This window comes from Salmo salar, chromosome 14 (genome assembly GCF_965601325.2).
Source record: "Salmo salar chromosome 14, fSalSal1, whole genome shotgun sequence".
Lineage (NCBI taxonomy): Eukaryota > Metazoa > Chordata > Actinopteri > Salmoniformes > Salmonidae > Salmo > Salmo salar.
Genome location: NC_138304.1, coordinates 29,898,073 through 29,920,131, shown reverse-complemented (window position 1 = coordinate 29,920,131; position 22,059 = coordinate 29,898,073). Strand labels below are relative to the sequence as shown.

The 22,059-nt window shown below is 43.3% G+C and overlaps 1 protein-coding gene across 7 annotated transcripts in view; it reads right to left on the bottom strand.

Annotated features, from left to right (window-relative positions):
• Window positions 1-103: 103 nt before the first annotated feature.
• The window catches only part of LOC106569186 (laminin subunit alpha-3), a 117,922-nt gene continuing 95,966 nt past the window's right edge, over window positions 104-22,059 (bottom strand). For 5 of the 7 annotated variants that reach the window (XM_014140273.3, XM_014140270.3, XM_014140272.3 and 2 more), the window contains 35 exons: window positions 21,608-21,726; window positions 21,278-21,459; window positions 21,091-21,144; window positions 20,826-20,977; window positions 19,463-19,573; window positions 19,216-19,327; window positions 18,721-18,888; window positions 18,251-18,447; window positions 17,941-18,057; window positions 17,668-17,822; window positions 16,672-16,813; window positions 16,449-16,548; window positions 16,228-16,344; window positions 15,931-16,101; window positions 15,468-15,619; window positions 14,968-15,183; window positions 13,727-13,875; window positions 13,465-13,627; window positions 13,217-13,344; window positions 12,609-12,756; window positions 12,371-12,469; window positions 12,084-12,247; window positions 11,765-11,882; window positions 11,223-11,363; window positions 10,911-11,059; window positions 10,547-10,678; window positions 10,015-10,138; window positions 5,865-5,998; window positions 5,583-5,763; window positions 5,223-5,378; window positions 4,633-4,798; window positions 2,431-2,585; window positions 2,060-2,153; window positions 1,803-1,922; window positions 104-1,566 (listed from right to left, as the gene is read on the bottom strand). In XM_014140273.3, coding sequence (XP_013995748.3) covers window positions 1,421-1,566; window positions 1,803-1,922; window positions 2,060-2,153; window positions 2,431-2,585; window positions 4,633-4,798; window positions 5,223-5,378; window positions 5,583-5,763; window positions 5,865-5,998; window positions 10,015-10,138; window positions 10,547-10,678; window positions 10,911-11,059; window positions 11,223-11,363; window positions 11,765-11,882; window positions 12,084-12,247; window positions 12,371-12,469; window positions 12,609-12,756; window positions 13,217-13,344; window positions 13,465-13,627; window positions 13,727-13,875; window positions 14,968-15,183; window positions 15,468-15,619; window positions 15,931-16,101; window positions 16,228-16,344; window positions 16,449-16,548; window positions 16,672-16,813; window positions 17,668-17,822; window positions 17,941-18,057; window positions 18,251-18,447; window positions 18,721-18,888; window positions 19,216-19,327; window positions 19,463-19,573; window positions 20,826-20,977; window positions 21,091-21,144; window positions 21,278-21,459; window positions 21,608-21,726 — 4,932 coding nt within the window. In that variant the 3' untranslated portion in view covers window positions 104-1,420. The other 2 variants (XM_045694150.2, XM_014140275.3) reach the window with 2 other exon arrangements.

Sequence of the window (22,059 nt, the reverse complement as noted above, 5' to 3'; positions counted from 1 at the left end):
CAGCAGGTATATATAAAACACCAGGGAGCGGGAAATATGCCCTATATTCTATATATCAACGAATGTGCAAAATGGACAGAATAAAATCCAAAACACTTTAATATTGGATATGGGCATGCTGTCTGCTGTATTTTATTAAAAGGTTACACATCAAATTTAAACACCAAGTTCATAGGCAATGAAGACAGACAGATGGACAGACATGATTAACCCACTCACAAATGTTGAATGATATCAGTGGTCAAAAGGTAGGAATGCATACACGTACAATAAAGGGTGGCCAAGTGTAAAGTAAATGGTAGCTGGTGTAACTGTCAACAGTGAATACATTTGCACTGAATGTTTCATTATGGAAAATAGTAATCAAGTATTATACACAATTATATACATAGTTTAGTCTGAGGTATATCCACTTGTATGTGAGAAAATCGAGAGAAATATTTAGTTTTGTAGTTGTGTACATTTCTCAGTGGTCCCAATTCGGTTGAATATCATTTTCGAGACTAATCTACTGAGGGAAAATGTCTGGCTTTTTTACCTTTATTTAACTAGGCAAGTCAGTTAAGAACAAATTCTTATTTTCAATGAGAGACAGATTTTTACCTTGTCAGCTCATGGATTTGATCTTGCAACCTTTTGGATACTAGTCCAATGCACTAACCACTAGGCTACCTGCCACCCCAAGAATTTCACCAATAATTCACTATTCCGAATCCATATTGATTATTAAAAATAATTCTGAAAGACAACATTCACATAAAGAAAATATCCCAATGCAATTATAGTAGGCCCTACATACAAAAATGGATGAGTTCAGAGTTACATGTCACAAGAGATTCAGAATGGTAATTTAAATCGAGTCCATTGTTGTGACTGACATTTTTGACAACTGACATTTGTGACTGACACTTTGTCAACTGGTCAACATGGCATTTGTTTTTTAAAGTGCAGGGTTGCTTATATTTGCTGGCCATGATGCAATACTGACCAAACACACACCACATCCACTCAATACTACGGGGGAGGAGGACAGGAAGTACAAAGGAATAGCCTAATGGGGGGAAACAGACATGTCTAACCCAGATGGTACAACATTAGAATATTAGAATATATTCAATAACAAGATGGTGATAATGAACACATTTATCACAAAATAAATATACTATAGTGTAACACTACAGACTAGCTCATCTCTCTTTATCTTTAGTTTCCTCATACAGAGCAACATACATGAATCTCTGAGCCGTTCGTATACCTATCAACCCAAATGTGAGTGTGTGCACACACAACACACACACACACACACACACACACACACACGCTTTCTCTCACACACATACATATTCTCTGTCTGTAGATTAGATTGCACGTGGCGGCCAGTAGACAGTGAACGTCCCAGGATGTGGTCATGGACTAGACTCTACTCAGCAGGACACTCTCTGAGGTTGACTGGACCCAACACCCCAGAGAGCTTCTCAAAGGAAACCGGGTCCTCATTGATCTTCATGTTCTGGATGCAGCCCTCGAAGGACCCTGTGACAGGGAGGGTCAGGTGCATGGACGTCTCTGCACAAGGAAGAGTCAGATACAGTACTGTATTCAAGAGGCAAAATAGTGATGGAGTCTAAATTCAGTGTGACTATATCTTTGATTTTATCTCTGATCTATCTTTCACCGTCCTATAGGATGTAAAGGTTATTATTTGTGTAAAATACAAGAGGGGCTTCATTACAGTGGACTCCAGGTCTGAAAGAGATTGAATGTAGTTGTAAATCCAGTGTCCTCTCCTCCAGAGTACCTACCTGGAATGCCGCCTACATAGAGAGGGTCTTTGGTTAGAGTAGAGGACGAGGAGGACGGTCCTATTTTGTGGTCACCGTCGGTGTCCACATGCATCTCCACAACATTGTTCCTCTTGATCACTGAAGTGAGAAACACACACACACACCCATTCCCCATGGGCGTCACTTATTACATATTAAATATACTTATTACTATGAATTTGTAGCTCGCTAGTTGGATAGAGGCAAGTTATAAAATGTTATAACTTAAGTTGTACCTGCAACTCTGTGGAACATTCCGTCACACAAGGGCTGCTTGGGCCGGACGGACACGTTGAATTCACCTGCTCCACTGTTCACCCGTGCCACCACCTGGAGGAACACATGTGCATCACAACACTGCACAACAGACTTATGGCTGCTCAGGCACCAGTGTCTACAAGGAAACTCAGCCTAAAATCAGCCTGAACTAGAATCATGTTTTAAATGATTTGAAAGTCAAATGTAACCCTTGAGAGGTCTGAAAGGTCAGCTTGAAAGGTCAAATCTAGCACTTGAGGGGTCAAACTAGTCCAAGGAATCATGTGTCAAGGAAATTTCAAGGCTGTGACTGGCCCAGTCCAGACAGCCCAGTGCAGGGCAGGCTCACCTCGCCTCTGTGCATGTAGAGGCTGAGGTGGTGTCCAGTGTTGGGCCCACGGCGAGGCCTGCTGGAGTCCCCCGCATGGAGCAGAACACCACTCAGACTCCTGGGACGGATGTCAAACACCACCTCAAAGCTGGAGCCCAACACAAAGGAATCATCTGGAAAAGACATCATCATCAGCCTCATCATTGTTGTGATTCTCATCTTCATCATGCACCTAATCTCCCGTGGGCAGACTCAGCGTGTAAGACTGAAAAATCTGACGGGACTGAATGGGATGTGTGAGATAACGAGCTGCAGTAGTTCTGGTTGTGGGGTTTTCGTCACTGGTTATTTAGACATACAGTGGGGCAAAAAAGTATTTAGTCGGCCACCAATTGTGCAAGTTCTCCCACTTAAAAAGATGAGAGAGGCCTGTAATTTTCATCATAGGTACACTTCAAGTATGACAGACAAAATGAGAATTTTTTTTCTCCAGAAAATCACATTGTAGGATTTTTAATTAATTGATTTGTAAATTATGGTGGAAAATAAGTATTTGGTCAATAACAAAAGTTTATCTCAATACTTTGTTATATACCCTTTGTTGGCAATGACACAGGTCAAACGTTTTCTGTAAGTCTTCACAAGGTTTTCACACACTGTTGCTGGTATTTTGGCCCATTCCTCCATGCAGATTTCCTCTAGAGCAGTGATGTTTTGGGGCTGTCGCTGGGCAACACGGACTTTAAACTCCCTCCAAAGATTTTCTAAGGAGTTGAGATCTGGAGACTGGCTAGGCCACTCCAGGACCTTGAAATGCTTCTTACGAAGCCACTCCTTCGTTGCACGGGCGGTGTGTTTGGGATCATTGTCATGCTGAAAGACCCAGCCAACGTTTCATCTTCAATGCCCTTGCTGATGGAAGGAGGTTTTCACTCAAAATCTCACGATACATGGCCCCATTCATTCTTTCCTTTACACGGATCAGTCGTCCTGGTCCCTTTGCAGAAAAACAGCCCCAAAGCATGATGTTTCCACCCCCATGCTTGACAGTAGGTATGGTGTTCTTTGGATGCAACTCAGCATTCTTTGTCCTCCAAACACGACGAGTTGAGTTTTTACCAAAAAGTTCTATTTTGGTTTCATCTGACCATATGACATTCTCCCAATCCTCTTCTGGATCATCCAAATGCTCTCTAGCAAACTTCAGACGGGCCTGGACATGTACTGGCTTAAGCAGGGGGACACATCTGGCACTGCAGGATTTGAGTCCCTGGCGGCGTAGTGATGGTAGGCTTTGTTACTTTGGTCCCAGCGCTCTGCAGGTCATTCACACCGTGTGCTTCTGGGATTCTTGCTCACCGTTCTTGTGATCATTTTGACCCCACGGGGTGAGATCTTGCGTGGAGCCCCAGATTGAGGGAGATTATCAGTGGTCTTGTATGTCTTCCATTTCCTAATAATTGCTCCCACAGTTGATTTCTTCAAACCAAGCTGCTTACCTGTTGCAGATTCAGTCTTCCCAGCCTGGTGCAGGTCTACAATTTTGTTTCTGGTGTCCTTTGACAGCTCTTTGGTCTTGGCCATAGTGGAGTTTGGAGTGTGACTGTTTGAGGTTGTGGACAGGTGTCTTTTATACTGATAACAAGTTCAAACAGGTGCCATTAATACAGGTAACGAGTGGAGGACAGAGGAGCCTCTTAAAGAAGTTACAGGTCTGTGAGAGCCAGAAATCTTGCTTGTTTGTAGGTGACCAAATACTTATTTTCCACCATAATTTGCAAATAAATTCATTAAAAATCCTACAATGTGATTTTCTGGATTTTTTTTTTTCATTTTGTCTGTCATAGTTGACGTGTACCTATGATGAAAATGACAGGCCTCTCTCATCTTTTTAAGTGGGAGAACTTGCACAATTGGTGGCTGACTAAATACTTTTTTGCCCCACTGTATCAGAATTGGGCGAAGGCAGAGCTTGAACTGCTTCACCTCGAGTGCTTGGCGTGTGTGCCCACACGGATCTGGGGGGGGGGGGGCTTTGGCAGTTGATTTTACTTTTGCAAAGGTGGAGACTTCCTTTTTTGCCAGAACTCTCAATTTATAACACGTATGAACACAGAAGTTAATCACGCAGCTGACCAAATTATGCAAGATTTTTCTTCTGGGTTAATGGAGATTATCCTGCACCATATTACCGATCTCAATATTTTGTTTTCTACTCACTGATAATGACATATGCCCCTCTTCCTGAGAAGTAGGCCCCACTCTGTGCCTGTCCGTCAAAGCAGGGACCAGCACCATGATTGGTGGTTGGTTCTGACATGGGAGTGCCATTCATCTTGAAGTTACGCACACAGCCAATCACACTTTGCTTTGGGAGGCGCTTCCACTGAAAGTAAAGAGAAAATACAATACAATTTTGGGGTTGTGAGTGTATACTGTATGTGTGTTTGTGTCTGTGTGTGCCTGTGTGTGTCCATCAGTGGAGGCTGGTGGGAGGAGCTGTAGGAGGACAGGCTCATTGTAAAGGCTGGAGTGGAATCAATGGAATGGTAAGAAACATATGGAAACCACGTTTGACTCAGTTCCTTTATACCATTCCAGCCATTAAAATGAGCTTGTCCTCCTATAACTCCTCCCACCAGCCTCCACTGGTGTCCATGTGTATGTGTGTGTGTGTGTGTGTGTGTGTGTGTGTGTGTGTGTGTGTATGTATGTATGTGTGTGTGTGTGTGTGTGTGTGTGTGTGTGTGTGTGTGTGTGTGTGTGTGTGTGTGTGTGTGTGTGTGTGTGTGTGTGTGTGTGTTGGCTACCTTCAGTTCTTTGTTCAAGGAATCAGGAGCACTTCCCATGTAAAGAGGAGAGATCAATTCCATGGAGGTGGCCTCATCACTGGTCAGCTGTCCATCCTGAGCCCTGATACCATCCACTACCAACCGGAACTTCTTCTTCTCTAGGCTGAATATTACCTGCAGAGGTAAGGTCACCACAGAGGACAAATCAATGTACATCCCTGTCACTGACTGATTATAGTGCCACAGAGTGATTTGGTAAGTTTTCTCTCATGAAACATTGAAAAACTACTGAACAACTACTGCTAACAACTGTTTGTGAATGTATGATGTGAAACAACATTACTGAGTGCAGATTGTCTTAGATTGTAACCCACTGACCGAGTGCCACTTTCCATCGTTGTACTTCTCCCTGTTGAAGATCTCCCTGCTCTTGTCTACTGACAGTCTGATCCTGCCCTTGGACAGGTAGAGAGCCACGTGAGAGCTCCCCCCTCTGGTGGCTGCATAGAACAACAGGCCTTTGGCAGACTTGGTCCTCACGTCCAGGGAGAAATTTGGTCTGGTGGAGGAAAGAGACAGGAGTCAGGAAGGAAGGAAGGAAGGAAGGAAGGAAGGAGAGAGAATGTGTGAGCGTGTGTGAGTGTGAGTGTGTCTACTCACCTGGGCTGGAGTGCCTGGGGAGTGAGGCTATAGCTCAGGCTACTCACAGTGCCCCCAATGTGGTAAGCATGTTCGACCAGGGCAGGGTGTGCACACACAGAGAGACTGTCATCTGACACCTCAATAACACCATCCTATACAGAACACACACAGAGAGACTGTCATCGGACACCTCAATAACACCATCCTATACAGAACACACACAGAGAGACTGTCATCTGACACCTCAATAACACCATCCTATACAGAACACACACAGAGAGACTGTCATCTGACACCTCAATAACACCATCCTATACAGAACACACACAGAGAGACTGTCATCTGACACCTCAATAACACCATCCTATACAGAACACACACAGAGAGACTGTCATCTGACACCTCAATAACACCATCCTATACAGAACACACACAGAGAGACTGTCATCTGACACCTCAATAACACCATCCTATACAGAACACACACAGAGAGACTGTCATCTGACACCTCAATAACACCATCCTATACAGAACACACACAGAGAGACTGTCATCTGACACCTCAATAACACCATCCTATACAGAACACACACAGAGAGACTGTCATCTGACACCTCAATAACACCATCCTATACAGAACACACACAGAGAGACTGTCATCTGACACCTCAATAACACCATCCTATACAGAACACACACAGAGAGACTGTCATCTGACACCTCAATAACACCATCCTATACAGAACACACACAGAGAGACTGTCATCTGACACCTCAATAACACCATCCTATACAGAACACACACAGAGAGACTGTCATCTGACACCTCAATAACACCATCCTATACAGAACACACACAGAGAGACTGTCATCTGACACCTCAATAACACCATCCTATACAGAACACACACAGAGAGACTGTCATCTGACACCTCAATAACACCATCCTATACAGAACACACACAGAGAGACTGTCATCTGACACCTCAATAACACCATCCTATACAGAACACACACAGAGAGACTGTCATCTGACACCTCAATAACACCATCCTATACAGAACACACACAGAGAGACTGTCATCTGACACCTCAATAACACCATCCTATACAGAACACACACAGAGAGACTGTCATCTGACACCTCAATAACACCATCCTATACAGAACACACACAGAGAGACTGTCATCTGACACCTCAATAACACCATCCTATACAGAACACACACAGAGAGACTGTCATCTGACACCTCAATAACACCATCCTATACAGAACACACACAGGCACAGAGAAACGGGAACTCAATATTAGAGACAATGGCTTAAATATGTGTATGCGATTAACCTCCAACGAAGCACTGGGGTAGGATTCGCCTTAGTCAATGGAAATGTGGTTCTGAAATGCAAAGACCAATTTTGGAGGATAAACAGCTTTGGTGAATATGACACTGTGCTCAATGAAACCTTAAGGTCAACTTACTGAACAAGGTCAACCAACTGAACAAGGTCAACTTACTGAACAAGGTCAACCAACGGAACAAGGTCAACTAACTGAACAAGGTCAACCAACTGAACAAGGTCAACCAACTGAACAAGGTCAACCAACTGAACAAGGTCAACCAACTGAACAAGGTCAACTAACTGAACAAGGTCAACTAACTGAACAAGGTCAACCAACTGAACAAGGAGACTCAGTGTTCCACAGAAAACAGGTATGAGCCCATTCTCATTCCTCAATCCTCCTTGTTATCTACTGTAGGACTCTGGGAGTTAGAAACTGTTCAAGATGTCTCCCATTTGGGGGTGAAAGCTGCTTTGAGTAGTAATCTGTTGATAGGCTGGCATATATTCCATCACACTTTCCCCATGATCAGTATCTCTTTACTGAAACCTGAATCACGATCTGTATCTCTACAATATTGATTTCTTTCATCATTTGATATCTACATGTTCAAATGCATATTTAAAAGGTGCAATCTGCAATTGCTTCTTCCATTTTTGATTTATAAATTCATGATCTGTACCCACTGATTACTAAAGAATTTAACAAATAAATGCCTCATGTGCTTAGTTCAACTCTCGTACCCCACCAGAACCCAAAATATAAGCTTTGTAAATAAAGTAAATGTAAACAAACACTATATAGCCTCACATGGTTAAAACTATAATGTTGATATCATGGATGGTCAGTCCTTGCATCCATAGGTCTGTCTATGAATTTGAGTGGTTACATTTCTTCAGCCCCATCCTTCAGTTTGATACCAAAATAGGGGCGGGGAGTCCCCTTTGTTATTGTTTCAACTGCTGAATGCCCCCCATTTCTCATTTCTAAGATGTGTGGGATGTATCACAAGTCATGTTTCCTCCACAAAAATGGCATGACACTTCCCAATCTGTCATTTTGTTGTTTTGTTTCAGTTTAGGTGTGGTGTGGAGGGAAGGAATGAGGCCAGGAGCCAATATGTGTAGCTTTTGATATGGCATACTTTCTTTGGGCAAGATACCTCATCATAATTGCCTCTGAACATGTGTGTGCATGTATATGCTCTTAGTATGCACATATAATTATAAGATCTGCTTGTGTGTACTGTATTTGCATTAATAAAAATGCATATGAAGAAATAGCTTATAAACAACCAAATAGGACACTCACGCTTGGCAGCATTTTATATACTCCACCAAAACTGTATCGATATTATATTATTCATGGGGGTAATTGTAATCATAGCATACAGTTGTGCCAATCTGTTAGTCATTGCATGTTTCATTGGGAAGAGTTGGTATATTAATGCTTCTTCATCAACAGAGCTGAGGTGTTTAGAGTGAAATTGATTGACAGGTGCTCACAAAGAAAGAGATAAGTGAGCTTAGTGGTTGATTTATTGTTGGAGACTTAGAAGATCAAATCATTTGGATAGACAGAGGCCAAGGTGCTCAGGTAAAAATGCTTGAGAAAGCATACATCAGTCAGTGGTGGCTGGTGGCACTTTAAAATGGGGAGGACAGGCTCATAGTAATGGCTGGAACAGAATTAATCGAATGGTCTCAAACACATCAAACACCTGGTTTCCATGTGTTTGACACCACTTCATCCACTCAATTCCAGCCATTATTGAGCCGTCCTCCCCACACCAGCCTCCTCTGGCATACAGTAAGAGATGCATGACAATGACGCACACAAACTCTAACACTGCTTATGCATGACAATGATGCACTGCTTTACCCAATACTCAGTTTAATGTTCCAGAATACATTCCAGGTATTCACAGGCCATAACTAATACCGTTCATTCCTAGTGCAATGTTCCAATAATAAACCCTCAGTCATTCCATAGTATAATAATATTATGATACTATATCCTGTTATGATAGTATCTCCGAATAGACCATAGATCATTCATTAGTTCATTGGTCCTAGTCATTGTTAATAGGGAGAGCAGAAAAGGAGTGAGGGCAGGGCAATGACCTAACATCAGGCTGGTTGTTACCAGATGGACTGATGATGATAGTGAATGAGTGGGTTAATTGATGCTTGTTAATCACTGGTCAGATAAATGGCTTATTGTCATGAAACATGCTTAAGATAGAACAGTGTACAAATCAAAAGCGAAACAATGCTCATTAAATAATTGTTTTTAATAGTTAGTTTGTATTTAATAATAGTAGCCATGATGACGTGTATGTCCATGCAGTACTTTTTGTATCAGTCAAGTACAATAGCAATGGGCTTGTGCAAACATTGTGTGAGATGCTCATATTTCTCATGTCAATATCAATTCATCCTCATTAGTCGGCAGGTCGTTCTTCTCTTCATCTCTGGAAACAGAGCAGCACAAAACACTGTGAACACCACATCAACACAACATGCATGTGAAGCATGGGATAGATGCTGAAGTGAGAACTGACACCAACGACTGGCTTGTTGCTACAGTAGGTAATCATAGTACAGTGTTATTGGAAACTGGGATTGTCTCGTTCCAACATTAGGACAAGGAAAAATAAATATAATTGTGATTGGTGTGACAAACACAAGACATACAAAAAAACATACCGCTTTCCTGTCGGTCTCACAAGTTATTTGGTAATAAAGGTAGTCATCAGTTAGGTAGGTCATTATTGTAAGTTCATCGTTGTTAACTGGGCTAGCTGAGTTCACTGTTCTTTCTCACCTTCCTGGAGGTGTTGTGGTCGAGCATCAGTTGTGGAGGTCTGTCAGCACTACACATATCCAGCAGCACATCTCCTGTAGAGCTGAACTGACTCAGGTCTTCTGCTATGTACAGAGAGTCAGGCCTGCAACACAACATAACACAACACACACAGCAACTTTCAGGAGGTGATACAACCAGGATAGTATCTAATATCAGGACATCAGTGCACTATGCAACGTGAACTATGAATGGTTAATGTCAACATTAAAACTACCATGAAACCTTCCTGTAAAAATAAACTTCTACTAGTTACGCTATGTTATGTTATTATTCATTGCTTGCCTTTCATATTCGATGTGTATTTTTTGTATTCTGCAGAGTTCATTTGCATAAGGGTCTCAATATGACTCCCTGCTTCAATAAAGGTTGAATAAATAAAACTACTACAACAACAGCCATTATGACAACTACATGTATATAACAACTATTACTACTGCTGTGTTGTTACTAACGTTAGACATTGTAATAATACACAGTGATGTGAGTTTACCTTCTCAGGTAGAGGTTGGAGATGCAGCCTTTGAAGGTGTCTTTCCCCAGGAACACAGAGCCTGGGTTTGACCTGAAGGAGCCTGAGGTTATCTGCCCTCCCACATCATCCTCATCTATCCGGAGCTCGATACTGTAGGGCAACACGGGACATGCATTCACATCTATGGTACTTACAGTATATGTGTCAGTGGTTACCAATCGGTATAGCGAGTGTGTACTGTACTGTCACAACAATCATACAGTAAGTCTCAATCTTCACCAATCCATCATGGAACTGGATAAAGTTAATATTTCACTTTTTTTTCAGAACATGTGGGTTTCATAGACTTCTATCAATCTATCTTGACTGTTTGATGTTCTACCTTTGAGGAGACACTCTCCTGGTGGCAGTCAGGTAATGCCATTTGCCATCCTGGTACTGCTTGCTTGATTTCAATGATTTCCAAACTTCGTCTTTGAATGTCAGAACCACGTAGCCGTCGACCAAGGCAAGTTCGATGGCACCAATGCTCTGTCGGAGACCAGGTGGGGATAACGATTATTTCAAACAGTCAGTCCACTTACATTTGCTGTATCCTAAAGCTAAACTGTTAAAGCAACTGTTGAAGGAAGGAAGAGGGAGAGAAAGAGAGAGAGTCAGAGACAGAGAAAAAGGGGTGTTGTAGTCTACTAACCGACTCGGTGTTCTGCAGTAGAAGCCCCTCTTTCTCAGAGCTCTTGAATCCCAGTGAGACTGTGATATCATTGGCCAGGCTGAAGCCTTTAAGAGCAGCTGACAGAGAACTGCCCACGTTGAACTCTGCTTTACGAGATGCCTGGAACACAGAGACATTATCATGCTGTTACTAACAGTGGACTGGAGTCAGTTACAGCATCTTGGTAGCATGAAAATACACGGTACTGGCACACAGAAATGGCTTCCTGACAGTATCAGTTATAGTTTCCAGTAAGTAAATATCATAGTGGTATGACTAAAAATGTAATGCCATGGTATTGATTTTATGTGAGAATTCAATAATTGAAAAAAGGCAGCCTATTTTCAACGACATATCAATAAACTTAAAAGTAACATCTATTTATTTAAAAAGTTTGAACATTTTTTAAGTTTAAATTCAAATCACTTCCTGAATTGGCTACCTTCAATTCAAATTGACCCGAAACGCTGACTTACTGTGTTGACCACATTTGAAAACCTTTGTGAAAGGTGAAGACTTACCAGGAAGTCCTTGGGACAACCCCGGCTGATGCCCACTTTTTCCTGGAAGGTGGGGTACTTGCTGTTGAGCTTGACGTTCTTCATGCAGCCCTTCAGTGGCTGGGCGGTGATGTTGTGTCTGTGAGCGAGAACACACAAAACACAATTTTATTTAGACTCCTCTGGTATGGTGTAGGGTTAGGGAAACAGTGTACTACCAATAAAGATTTAAAACTTACATCCATGTAACATGGGCAGAGTTTGATCATCAAAATGGCAATACCAAACATGGGCCAAACATAATAATATTGTTCCTAGTAAGTGGATGAAAAGCACTCACCTTTCTCTCAGGGCTTGTGGTAGGCCACCGATGTAGTAGTCTGAGTAGTCTCCAGGGGTGTACTGGACTTTAGCCTTGACCACCTCATTTCCTGCTACACGGATCTTCATCTCTTGGCTTCCTTTAGACTCTATGATGATCAACACTTCCGCCGAATCTGCATCCTGAAGAGAAGGAAAAATCAGGGGGAACCATTTAAGCAAAACAAACCAAATTCTACAAATAACCAAATATCAAAAAGATCGAACAGACCAATTATTCCACCCATCTAGTGCCAACTGCCTTACCACTGGGAAGACTTTGGTGGTGCTTCGTGCTGGTTCTCTGAGCAGGTTACTGTGGATGACAACGTAGCCTCTCTCAAACGTCACACTGTAGTAGTTGTACTACGAAAAGAAGGAAACAAGCAACGTTAAACACAGCCAGTGGACAGACTGACAACAGTACAGAATTTCAACAGCTATTCAGGTGTCATCAACTTTACCACACCAAATGTTTCCCGGGTAGAAAGAACGAGTAGCCTACCTCATTTCCAATGTAGAGGAGAAGCCCATTCTCTGAGCGAGTGGAGATGATCTGGGTCAGGAGGAGGGTGGACACCATGACACCTTGGGTGGACACCTTGGCATAGCCAGTCCCCTCGAAGTAGTCAAACACCACTGGCTGCATATACCTGGGCACAGGGGGATTCAATCAGAAAAGGGTTAAGGTTAGAAGATGTAAAGACTCATAACTACCTGGGTGTGAGGAAAACGATACGTTTTCAGATGCTACACTAGATGTGCGCGAGCAGAGCACGAGCCACTTCATTAAGTGTTCTCAGGCTCGGAAATAGAACTGAAGCCTAATTTTACGCTGAGCAGTGCGAGCCTCTCACGGAGCCGTGCTGCTAAAGCCCAGGTTTCATTGAAATGAATAGGAGCGTGTCACACTGTGAAAAGGTTACATGTCCAGTGTAAATAGTCTAGCCACTTAAGACGTTTAGCAGCCAAGTGACTGACAGGTTAGATTAATGTATAACAAGGACTCTAAGGCATTTTGAATATGGGACCTTTAGTCTTTGTTGTCCTCTGATCCAGAAGCATTATCTCCTGTCAATAACTCATTTTGGCTTTCAGTAGCTCTAAACCAACCTCTTGCATGGAGTCTCCAGGTTGATCTTGACAGCCTTCTTAAAGTTGTACAGACTGATGAATCTGTCGTTGAAGGTGGACAGCTCGATGCATCCTTTATAGTTTGGGTAGTTGAGGGAGGCTGGAGGCTATAGAAACAAAGCATATTCGGGAATAATAAGACTGAGAATGTTTCAATAATCAGGAATAGAGTAATGTCATCTAGGAACTGAAATGTTCATTTCCAGTCAATGTTTTGGGGTGCTTACAGTGAAGTTGGAGGGATAGCCCCCGACATAGAAGACCACGTCACTATGGTCCAGGTTCAGAAGGTTCCTGGTCAGCTCTCCTTGCTTACTGCTGGTCTGAGGAGGGTCCGGGTCATTAGATGTGAACAGTTTGGTGAGGATCACCTGTGCGTCTTGGTAAATTCTAAGAGATTGTAAAAAAGGTCAACGTTAGATCAGGGTTACTCACTCAAATAACATTTCCAATTCCTAAGACTTGAGATGGACGAAGGTATGGTTTTACCTGTGCAGGTCCACCTTGTCAAAGAATGCAGGCTCAGAGGGAGACCTAGTGATGTAGTCTGTCTTGATCTCATACTCTTCTCCGTTCAGCTTGTACACACAGAACAGCACATTCTTTCTCAGGGCCATGCCAATGTAGTCTTCAGATGACTGTGGAAAAGAGAGGTGAGGACCGTCAGTGGAAGCATTTCCAACCACAAGCAAACTGTCAAATGTATACGGTGCCATTATTTCAATAGAGAAGTATACAAATGGTCCTATATAACAGGACCCAGTGTGGCTCAGTTGGTAGAGCATGGTACTTGCAACACCAGGGTTCCCACGCGGGAGCAGTATGAAAAAGAATGATAAGTGACTGCTAAATGACTCAAATGTATTAGGAGGATGGCGACTGAAGTGCCAGAGAGAGTTTTATGACCATAAAGCAAATTGCCAAATTTTCACAAGGAGAACAAAGGACTACAAGGGCCAGGTTGTGTCTTGTCTAGGGCTGCAAAGCTGCTGGTAATTTACCAAAGTTACCGGAACCTTCAGTAATTTTGGTCATTAACAGAAAATCTATGGCAATCTATCGTAACTTTGGTAATATATACTTGAACAACTTAGAAAAAGGTATGTGTCCACACTGTCTATGAGTTTCTATTAGATAGACCATATGGTCCAAGAGAAAATAGAACGAATGAAAAAACTCTTCCAACTATTTATTTTTTCACAACTGCCACCAGTTTGAGGACCAAACATTGACTTCAAATACATATTGACATAGTCAAATAAATCAAAGTAAAAAAAAAATATATATATAATAATAATAATAATAATATATATATATATATATATATATATATATGTGTATATAGAGAGAGAGAGAGAGAGAGAGAGAGAGAGAGAGAGAGAGAGAGAGTGAGTATTCCATGCTGAAACACTCATATTAAACACCAATGGTATTCACTAAGTTGATGGTTTATATTTAGGATAATATTTTACAGCATTGTAAATCAATTTTAAAATGATTTTAAATTATTATTTTGTATATTTTCATATGATAATCCCACACAGAGGGCCAGAGATAATTACAGACACCTGTGATAATCTGAAATACCCAAAAGGGCCACTAGATGTCTTGTGATAGATTACATAAAATCCTTGAAAGATACCAACATTCTGGTAGTGTACTTGTAAACTTTGAACGTTTTAGATAATATACCCTCCCTTTGCAACCCAAGTGCTGTCCAGTCCACTCACGTCTTTGTTGCCGAGGTAGAGTACGAACATGTCTCCCTTGTCTGTGGTGGTGCTGTCCTGTCTGAGTCTGCGTGCTCCATCCCCTCTGCTGTTGTCGAGGTTCACTGGTCTCTGCAAGGACAGGGACAGGGCAGTGTATGCCTTCAGGTCCTCCATGTCCCTGGGGGGACGCAGCTCCACATGGCCCTCACCATTGAACTTCATGGGGACCACAATCTGGAGCGACAGGGGGAGGAGATGAGGAGAGAGGTTCTACATGGTTAAAGGGATCAGCAGTGTAAAGTTAAATCATTGTTTTCCTTTATGGGAATAACAACTGTCCAACAAATGATGGTACATATTCATCAAAGGGCTCAGTCAAGACCTCGACCTGCAATCCTTTCACTTGTATACTGTATGGCCAGTGGAAGGGGAATAGGTAATACACAGTGGGTATATCTGGTGGGGTGTGGACCCAGGGTGTGTGTGTGTGTGTGTGTGGGTGTGTGTTCTGTTCTTACCCTGTTGGCTGCGTCTCTAGACTGCTCGATCAGCTCCTTGATCCTCTTGATGTTCTCTGAGATGTTGGTGACGGGGGACAGCTGAGAGCTGAGCTCTTCCACCTCTGAGATCTTATCCTGCAGAGACGGGATTGTGTTCAACAGATTCTTCACTGTGGATGGGGAGAGAGGGAAGGGGGAGAGGGAGATACAGAGAGAGAGAGAGAGTATAGTTAGACCTTTTAACCATTTTACACCTGTAAAAAACACACAAAACAGGCAAAGAGTGGACAAACATCGCTGTACATACAGTACTGTACATGCATGGTAATATCAGCAAATAAGACAAGTAGTATTAATTCAACCTTTATTTTCCAGGTGAGTCCCATTGATACAGGATATAAATCTCTTTTTACAAGGAAGCCCTGTCTACGGGTGCATATTCCCTCCATCCTATGCAGACGTTAGTGGAGTGATCCCTCACCTGACTTGTTCACATCATCCATGACGCTGCTGAGGTTGGAGTCAGAGGGCATGACGTTGATCTTATCCACTTCCTCTCTGATGGCATTCAGTCTGTCCATGGTGGTGCTAGCCGTATCATTGGCTGACGCGGCCTTGCTCTTCGCCTCGTCCAACATGTCTCCTATGTCATCTGACAGGAGGAGAGAAGAGAGGGAATGAGGGAAGGAGGAGAAGGGTGTATTCCTCCACTGATCAGTAATTCTCTAGAATTTGAGCTGATCTATCAGACTTCCTCCTACTATCTGAGCCGGTTTACCTCTCTTGATGTTGTTCAGCTCTGCCTGAGCGTCCATGAGGTCCTTCTCCAATGCTTTCTTCTTCTTCTCTGCGTCCTTCAGGCGTTTCTTCTGGGCTGTGAGGTGATCAGAGGCCTCTGTGGAGTCAAACCAGAGTTTAGTTCAAAGTCATTTAAGCCACATATATTTGGTTGGCTCCCTGCCAACTCTAAAAACTCCATTACGACTTATAGCAACATACCTTTGAGATCTTGTTCGGCATCCTCTGCTTCCCTCAGTAGGTCGTTCCCGCTGTCTTTCAGATTCTTAGCTCTCTTTGTCAGGTCCTCTTTCTTCACATCCTATATTGCAAATTAATAACAGAAGTTTAAGAAGGTAAACCAAAGCCACATCAGCTAAAAGTTGAAGTGCTGAGGATTCATTATCTCTGTGATAAGGGTCTAGTGGCTGGACTGTGAACTGACCTTTAGGGCCTTGTCAGCTGCATCCTTGGCCTCCTTGGCTGCCTTCTCTGCAGCGTTGACTGCATCTGTGATGTTCTTGTAGGCCTTAATGGCGTCCATGGCATCACGCACATCAGAGCGGCCACTCGAGTCCCTCACAGCACTGTGACATAGGAAGATAGAGAGAGGAAAGGAGGGGGGGTAGAGAGAGAAGGAAGGGAGAAGAGAGGAAATGAGGAGAGAGAGGGGGTAGAGAGAGAAGGAAGGGAGAAGAGCAGAAAGGAGGAGAGAGGGGGGTGGAGAGAGAAGGAAGGGAGAAGAGCAGAAAGGAGGAGAGAGAGGGTAGAGAGAGAAGGAAGGGAGAAGAGCAGAAAGGAGGAGAGAGAGGGTAGAGAGAGAAGGAAGGGAGAAGAGCAGAAAGGAGGAGAGAGGGGGGTGGAGAGAGAAGGAAGGGAGAAGAGCAGAAAGGAGGAGAGAGAGGGTAGAGAGAGAAGGAAGGGAGAAGAGCAGAAAGGAGGAGAGAGGGGGGTGGAGAGAGAAGGAAGGGAGAAGAGCAGAAAGGAGGAGAGAGAGGGTAGAGAGAGAAGGAAGGGAGAAGAGCAGAAAGGAGGAGAGAGGGGGGTGGAGAGAGAAGGAAGGGAGAAGAGAGGAAAGGAGGCAGAGCGAGAGAGTACACAGGTCAACACACGCATCTGGATTTTCAACAAAGCAGAACAACAAACATGCAGCCTCTGGGGGATCTATCGGATCGCAGATCTATCTGGCATGACCCACTGAGGATGGAAACCACCCAACATAAACATCCCTGTTACAGAACCACAACGCCTGGCTTCTATAGTAGGTCGATTATACTGAGCCTCTATTGCTCTCATTAATTGTGCTGAGCTATTATCTGGCATCTTTTGTTCTATCCTGTAAAATTTATATTTTTAACAATATCTGGCGACTTCCATTACCTAAAACACAAAACGCTTTGAACTTGAGCTATAACCCAGGACCCATATCCCTACAACTCACTCCTGTAGTTCCTTGGCCAGCTTGGCCAGGTTCTCAGCATGTTTCTCTGCTCGCTCCACAATGTCCTCTTTGGCCGCGGCCTGGGACACAGCGTTGACTTTCTTGGTGAGGTCAGTCCTGGCCCCGTCCAGTTGGGCAGCTAGCTGTTCATACTCCTGGAGAGAGGAGCAAGACAACAGGGTCACAGTGTTTTTACAGTCTTTTATGTCCAACAATCAACATTTCATAAAAGGGGAACCCTGATGTATTGTGATGGCTGGTCTGTGTGCTTACTGTCTTGCTGTCCTCCAACATTCTAAGGAGGTCCTTTGTATCCTTCAACTGATCTTCTGCCATGGCTATCTGGTCCTGGACCTTCTTACGCTCTTTCCTCAGATCTTCCATACGTTTCTGAAGAACAAACACGATTCAATTGGTTAAGAGAACATTAAGCCAACGGAAATGTAATTGTGGAAACAATACTGACACCAACCATGAATGAACCATAGCAACGGAGACATGGTTACTGCACACACTAACAGCCTATACATGACTTCATAGTACCATCATGTTAGAAGTCTGGTACTGGGACTTTTATTATTACCAGTATGTCTTCCAGTGCCTCGGTGTTGAGTCCATTCTGAGAGTTGGCTTTCTTCACCATGTCCCCAGCCTGTTTCAGCGCCTCCTCCAGGTCCTTCAGTTTAGCTGCATAGTCCTTCAGCAGACCCTTCACCCTCTTGGCTGCTGCCTCATTCTGGTCATACTGCTTCGTCACATTGGCCTTGATGTAGTCCAGCACTGGGAGAGAAGAACAGATTCGAATAGAAATAGAAACTCACATTCTCGACTGAAGATTAAAAAAAACAATCTCGCTATTTTATTTGGATGCTGATGGTATCAAACAGTGTAGTCATCGTTATTGTGATATTAGGCCTCTTATCTGTATCCTAGATCAACCTAATGTGGTAGTGTTCTCCAACATCAGACGTTCCATATTCTAATGTTCTGAAAGAAAAGCTTTTAGGGATTTTAAGAGTTTGTGTTATTGAATGGACCAGGAAGAAGTCTTACGTTTCTGGGCTTCATCCCTCTCTTTCTCAGCTGCGTCTTTTTGTGGGTTGAAGTTCCTCTTCTCCATCTCCTTCACCATGCGTTCCGCCTCAGATAACATCTTAGCCAGGTTCTCACTGGGCACCACACCACCACTGGAACCAGACTCTTTCAGCTGCTGTAGCAGGGCTACACCCAATACACACATTCAGGTTTAGATACAAGGGAGGGGGGAGAAAGCAACAGAGCGAGAGATAGAGAGAAAGAAAGAAAGAAAGAAAGAAAGAAAGAAAGAAAGAAAGAAAGAAAGAAAGAAAGAAAGAAAGAAAGAAAGAAAGAAAGAAAGAAAGAAAGAAAGAAAGAAAGAAAGAAAGAAAGAAAGGAGAGGGTGAGAGAGAAAACAGAGGAATAAAAGTCACAATAAAAAGAAAGAGGATAAAATGGATAGAGAGAGACAGAGGTGGCCAATGAGATTTAAAAAGTAAAAAGGTGAGTAAACAGGAATGTTTTTTTTACCCAGGATCTTCTTGAGCAGATTCTTAGCTTCAGTATCCAGGTCTTTAGCTCTCAGATGAGTCTTACCCACATCCTCCAGGACTCTCTGGGCATCCACAGCCCTGTCACCTGCCTGAATGGACAACACACACACACAAACACATATTAGCTCTCCACAGCCAGCATACACACACCAAAACATATGCACAATTTCACGCACTCATGACGAACCCTAATAAAAAGACATCAAGAAGTTCCAGTCCAGTACCTTGCCTTTGAGAGCGTTGATATCCTCGTTGACACTGAGAGTGTCCTGCTCTAGTTGGCTAACCTTGGGCTTCTGACTGTTCACACTGGAACTGAACTTGTTCACCAGAGACTGTGGAGAGAGCACACAGCCTATTGTTCAATGCTTTATTATGACATGAGAGGGGGAGGGAGGGAGGAGGTGGAGCGAGAGAGAGAGAGAGAGAGTCATGTTTACTGTTATTTTCTGATTGCCAAAGCAAGTGAAATAAACAATGTAAACATATGTTTCCCATGACAATAAAGTCCTTTGAATGAGAGAGAGAGAGAGAGACAGCGAGAGAGAGACAGAGAGAGAGAGACACAGAGAGAGACAGCGAGAGAGAGACAGCGAGAGAGAGAGACAGCGAGAGAGAGAGACACAGAGAGAGAGACAGCGAGAGAGAGACAGTCCTCAGGCTGTTTGAGAGGTTGCTCACATTAGCGTATGCTCACATGGAGTGTAGGAGCTGCTGATATCCCACACGTGTGAGTTTAGCTACAACAAGTCCTGACCAGACCACGACCACTTTCTGACATGTGTTGACCCACAGCTCTGGGACAAACTGACTGAGATCAGGAGGATTCTGAAACATTCCAGTAGCTACACACCATCTAACACTCTGTGTGTGTGTTAATGTGTGTGTGTGTGTGTGTGTGTGTGTGTGTGTGTGTGTGTGTGTGTGTGTGTGTGTGTGTGTGTAATAATATTTACATTCTATTTATATACATGTATCTACTGCTGTACAACATTTTCAATCATTTTTGTATTTTTGAATATTGTGTGCTTGTTGACCTTTACTGCATTGATTGATAGGAACATAAGTGTTTCACCACACCTGCCATAACATCTGCTAAACTGTGTACGCAACCAATAAAATGTCATTTGATAATATTTTGGATTGTATGTTTCTGGTTTTAAAGAAGTCCTCATAAGGATAGTAAAACAAGGACAATTGGGACAAGTGGGGTTACCTTGCCGGTCCCCCACACGGACAAATGTTATGCGTAGGGGTTAGGTTTAGGGTTAGGTTTACAATTAGGGTTAGAAGGAGGGTTAAGGTGAGGTTACCGGTTAGGGGAAATAGGATTTGGAATGGGAATCAATTGTTTGGTCCCCACAAGGATAGTAAAACAAACGTGTGGGTGTGTTGAAGTGTGCGTTCGCACACACACAAGTGCATGTGTGCCTGCGTGCATTGAGAAGTAAGTGTACACTGTGTGTGTATGTAAATGACTATGTTTTGAAGTCCTCTCCCTCCCTCTCTGTGGCCTGTGTAGCCAGAGTGCATGGTGCTACACTTCATTACAGTAACAGTACATATAGGCCATTAACGCATTAGTACCTTGGTCTCTGTGATGGCATTTTCCAGCTTCCTGAGTCTGTCCTGAGAGGAGGCGGAGATACTGGCGCTATCCAGCTGAGTCTTAATTCTCGCCAGCTCCTCATCCAGACGCTGCAGGTCGTTTATTAAGGTCTTGGCGCAGTTATCACACTCTGAGAACCACATAGACAAGCGTAATCAATAGTTGATCATGACGAGGTAGGTGCCCCCATGTCCTGTCCTGTACTCTCATTGGACCCATCAGACATTCACAACAGACACTAACCTTGGCACTGCTCGTCAGTGTTAGTGTCCCCTGGCTCCAAAGTGTTCTTGCACACTGTAGAAAGAGCAGAATTATGCATTCATGATATAAAAGTAACTACAATGCCATTTCAAAAATAAACAATAATAATCAACTGAGAATAAAGCTATACCAATACACTCAATGTCTCAGTAACATCAACACTCACCCCCAGTCCTGGAGTCACAGCTGTTTCCATAGCCGTTACAGTCACAAGGCCTGCAGCTTCCTCCAGCTGTCAATGGATCACCGTAGTAACCAGGGGCACATCGTTCACACCTGTCTCCTGTGTAGCCTTGTTTACAAACACACTGGAACCCTCCAGCAGCCTCTCTGCAACCCACTGCAAAGCTATAGTGGAATGATGAAGAGTACATTTAAACAGTTGAATACTGGGCCAACGACAGTAAGTCATGATACCGTACACAGGTTTGATTCCACCAAAGAAGCATCTAATATGGTTGACCTTGCCACTGATTGGTTCTTTGGTGACACTGACCTGTTAGCTGGCACACTGAAGGGGCACGGGCACACCCGGCATGACCTCTGGGCAGCGTCTCCATAGTAACCCTCTTTGCAGCGCTCACACCTGTCTCCAGCCGTGTTGTATTGGCAGTTCTGTCCACAGGAATAGTAGAACACATGGTTAGAGCACTTGAGCATGTCAACAAGAGAATCTAAATAGTAGAGTCTTAAAGTAACAGAGCTGTAATCCATCATAGTGTACACGTTCCTATCTGTTTAGACAGTGAGGGGCACAGGGTAGTTCTGTGCTCTCGTAGTAAATAACCAAGTAACAAAGAGAATCTATAGCCTCACTAATTTAATGAAAATACCCTAATAAAGACCATAGTGAGTGTAAACATACTTTGTCCTTTTGTGGACATAACCACACTGCCATACCCCACCACAGGGTAGATCTAAACGTACATGACATAAATCCTATTTTTA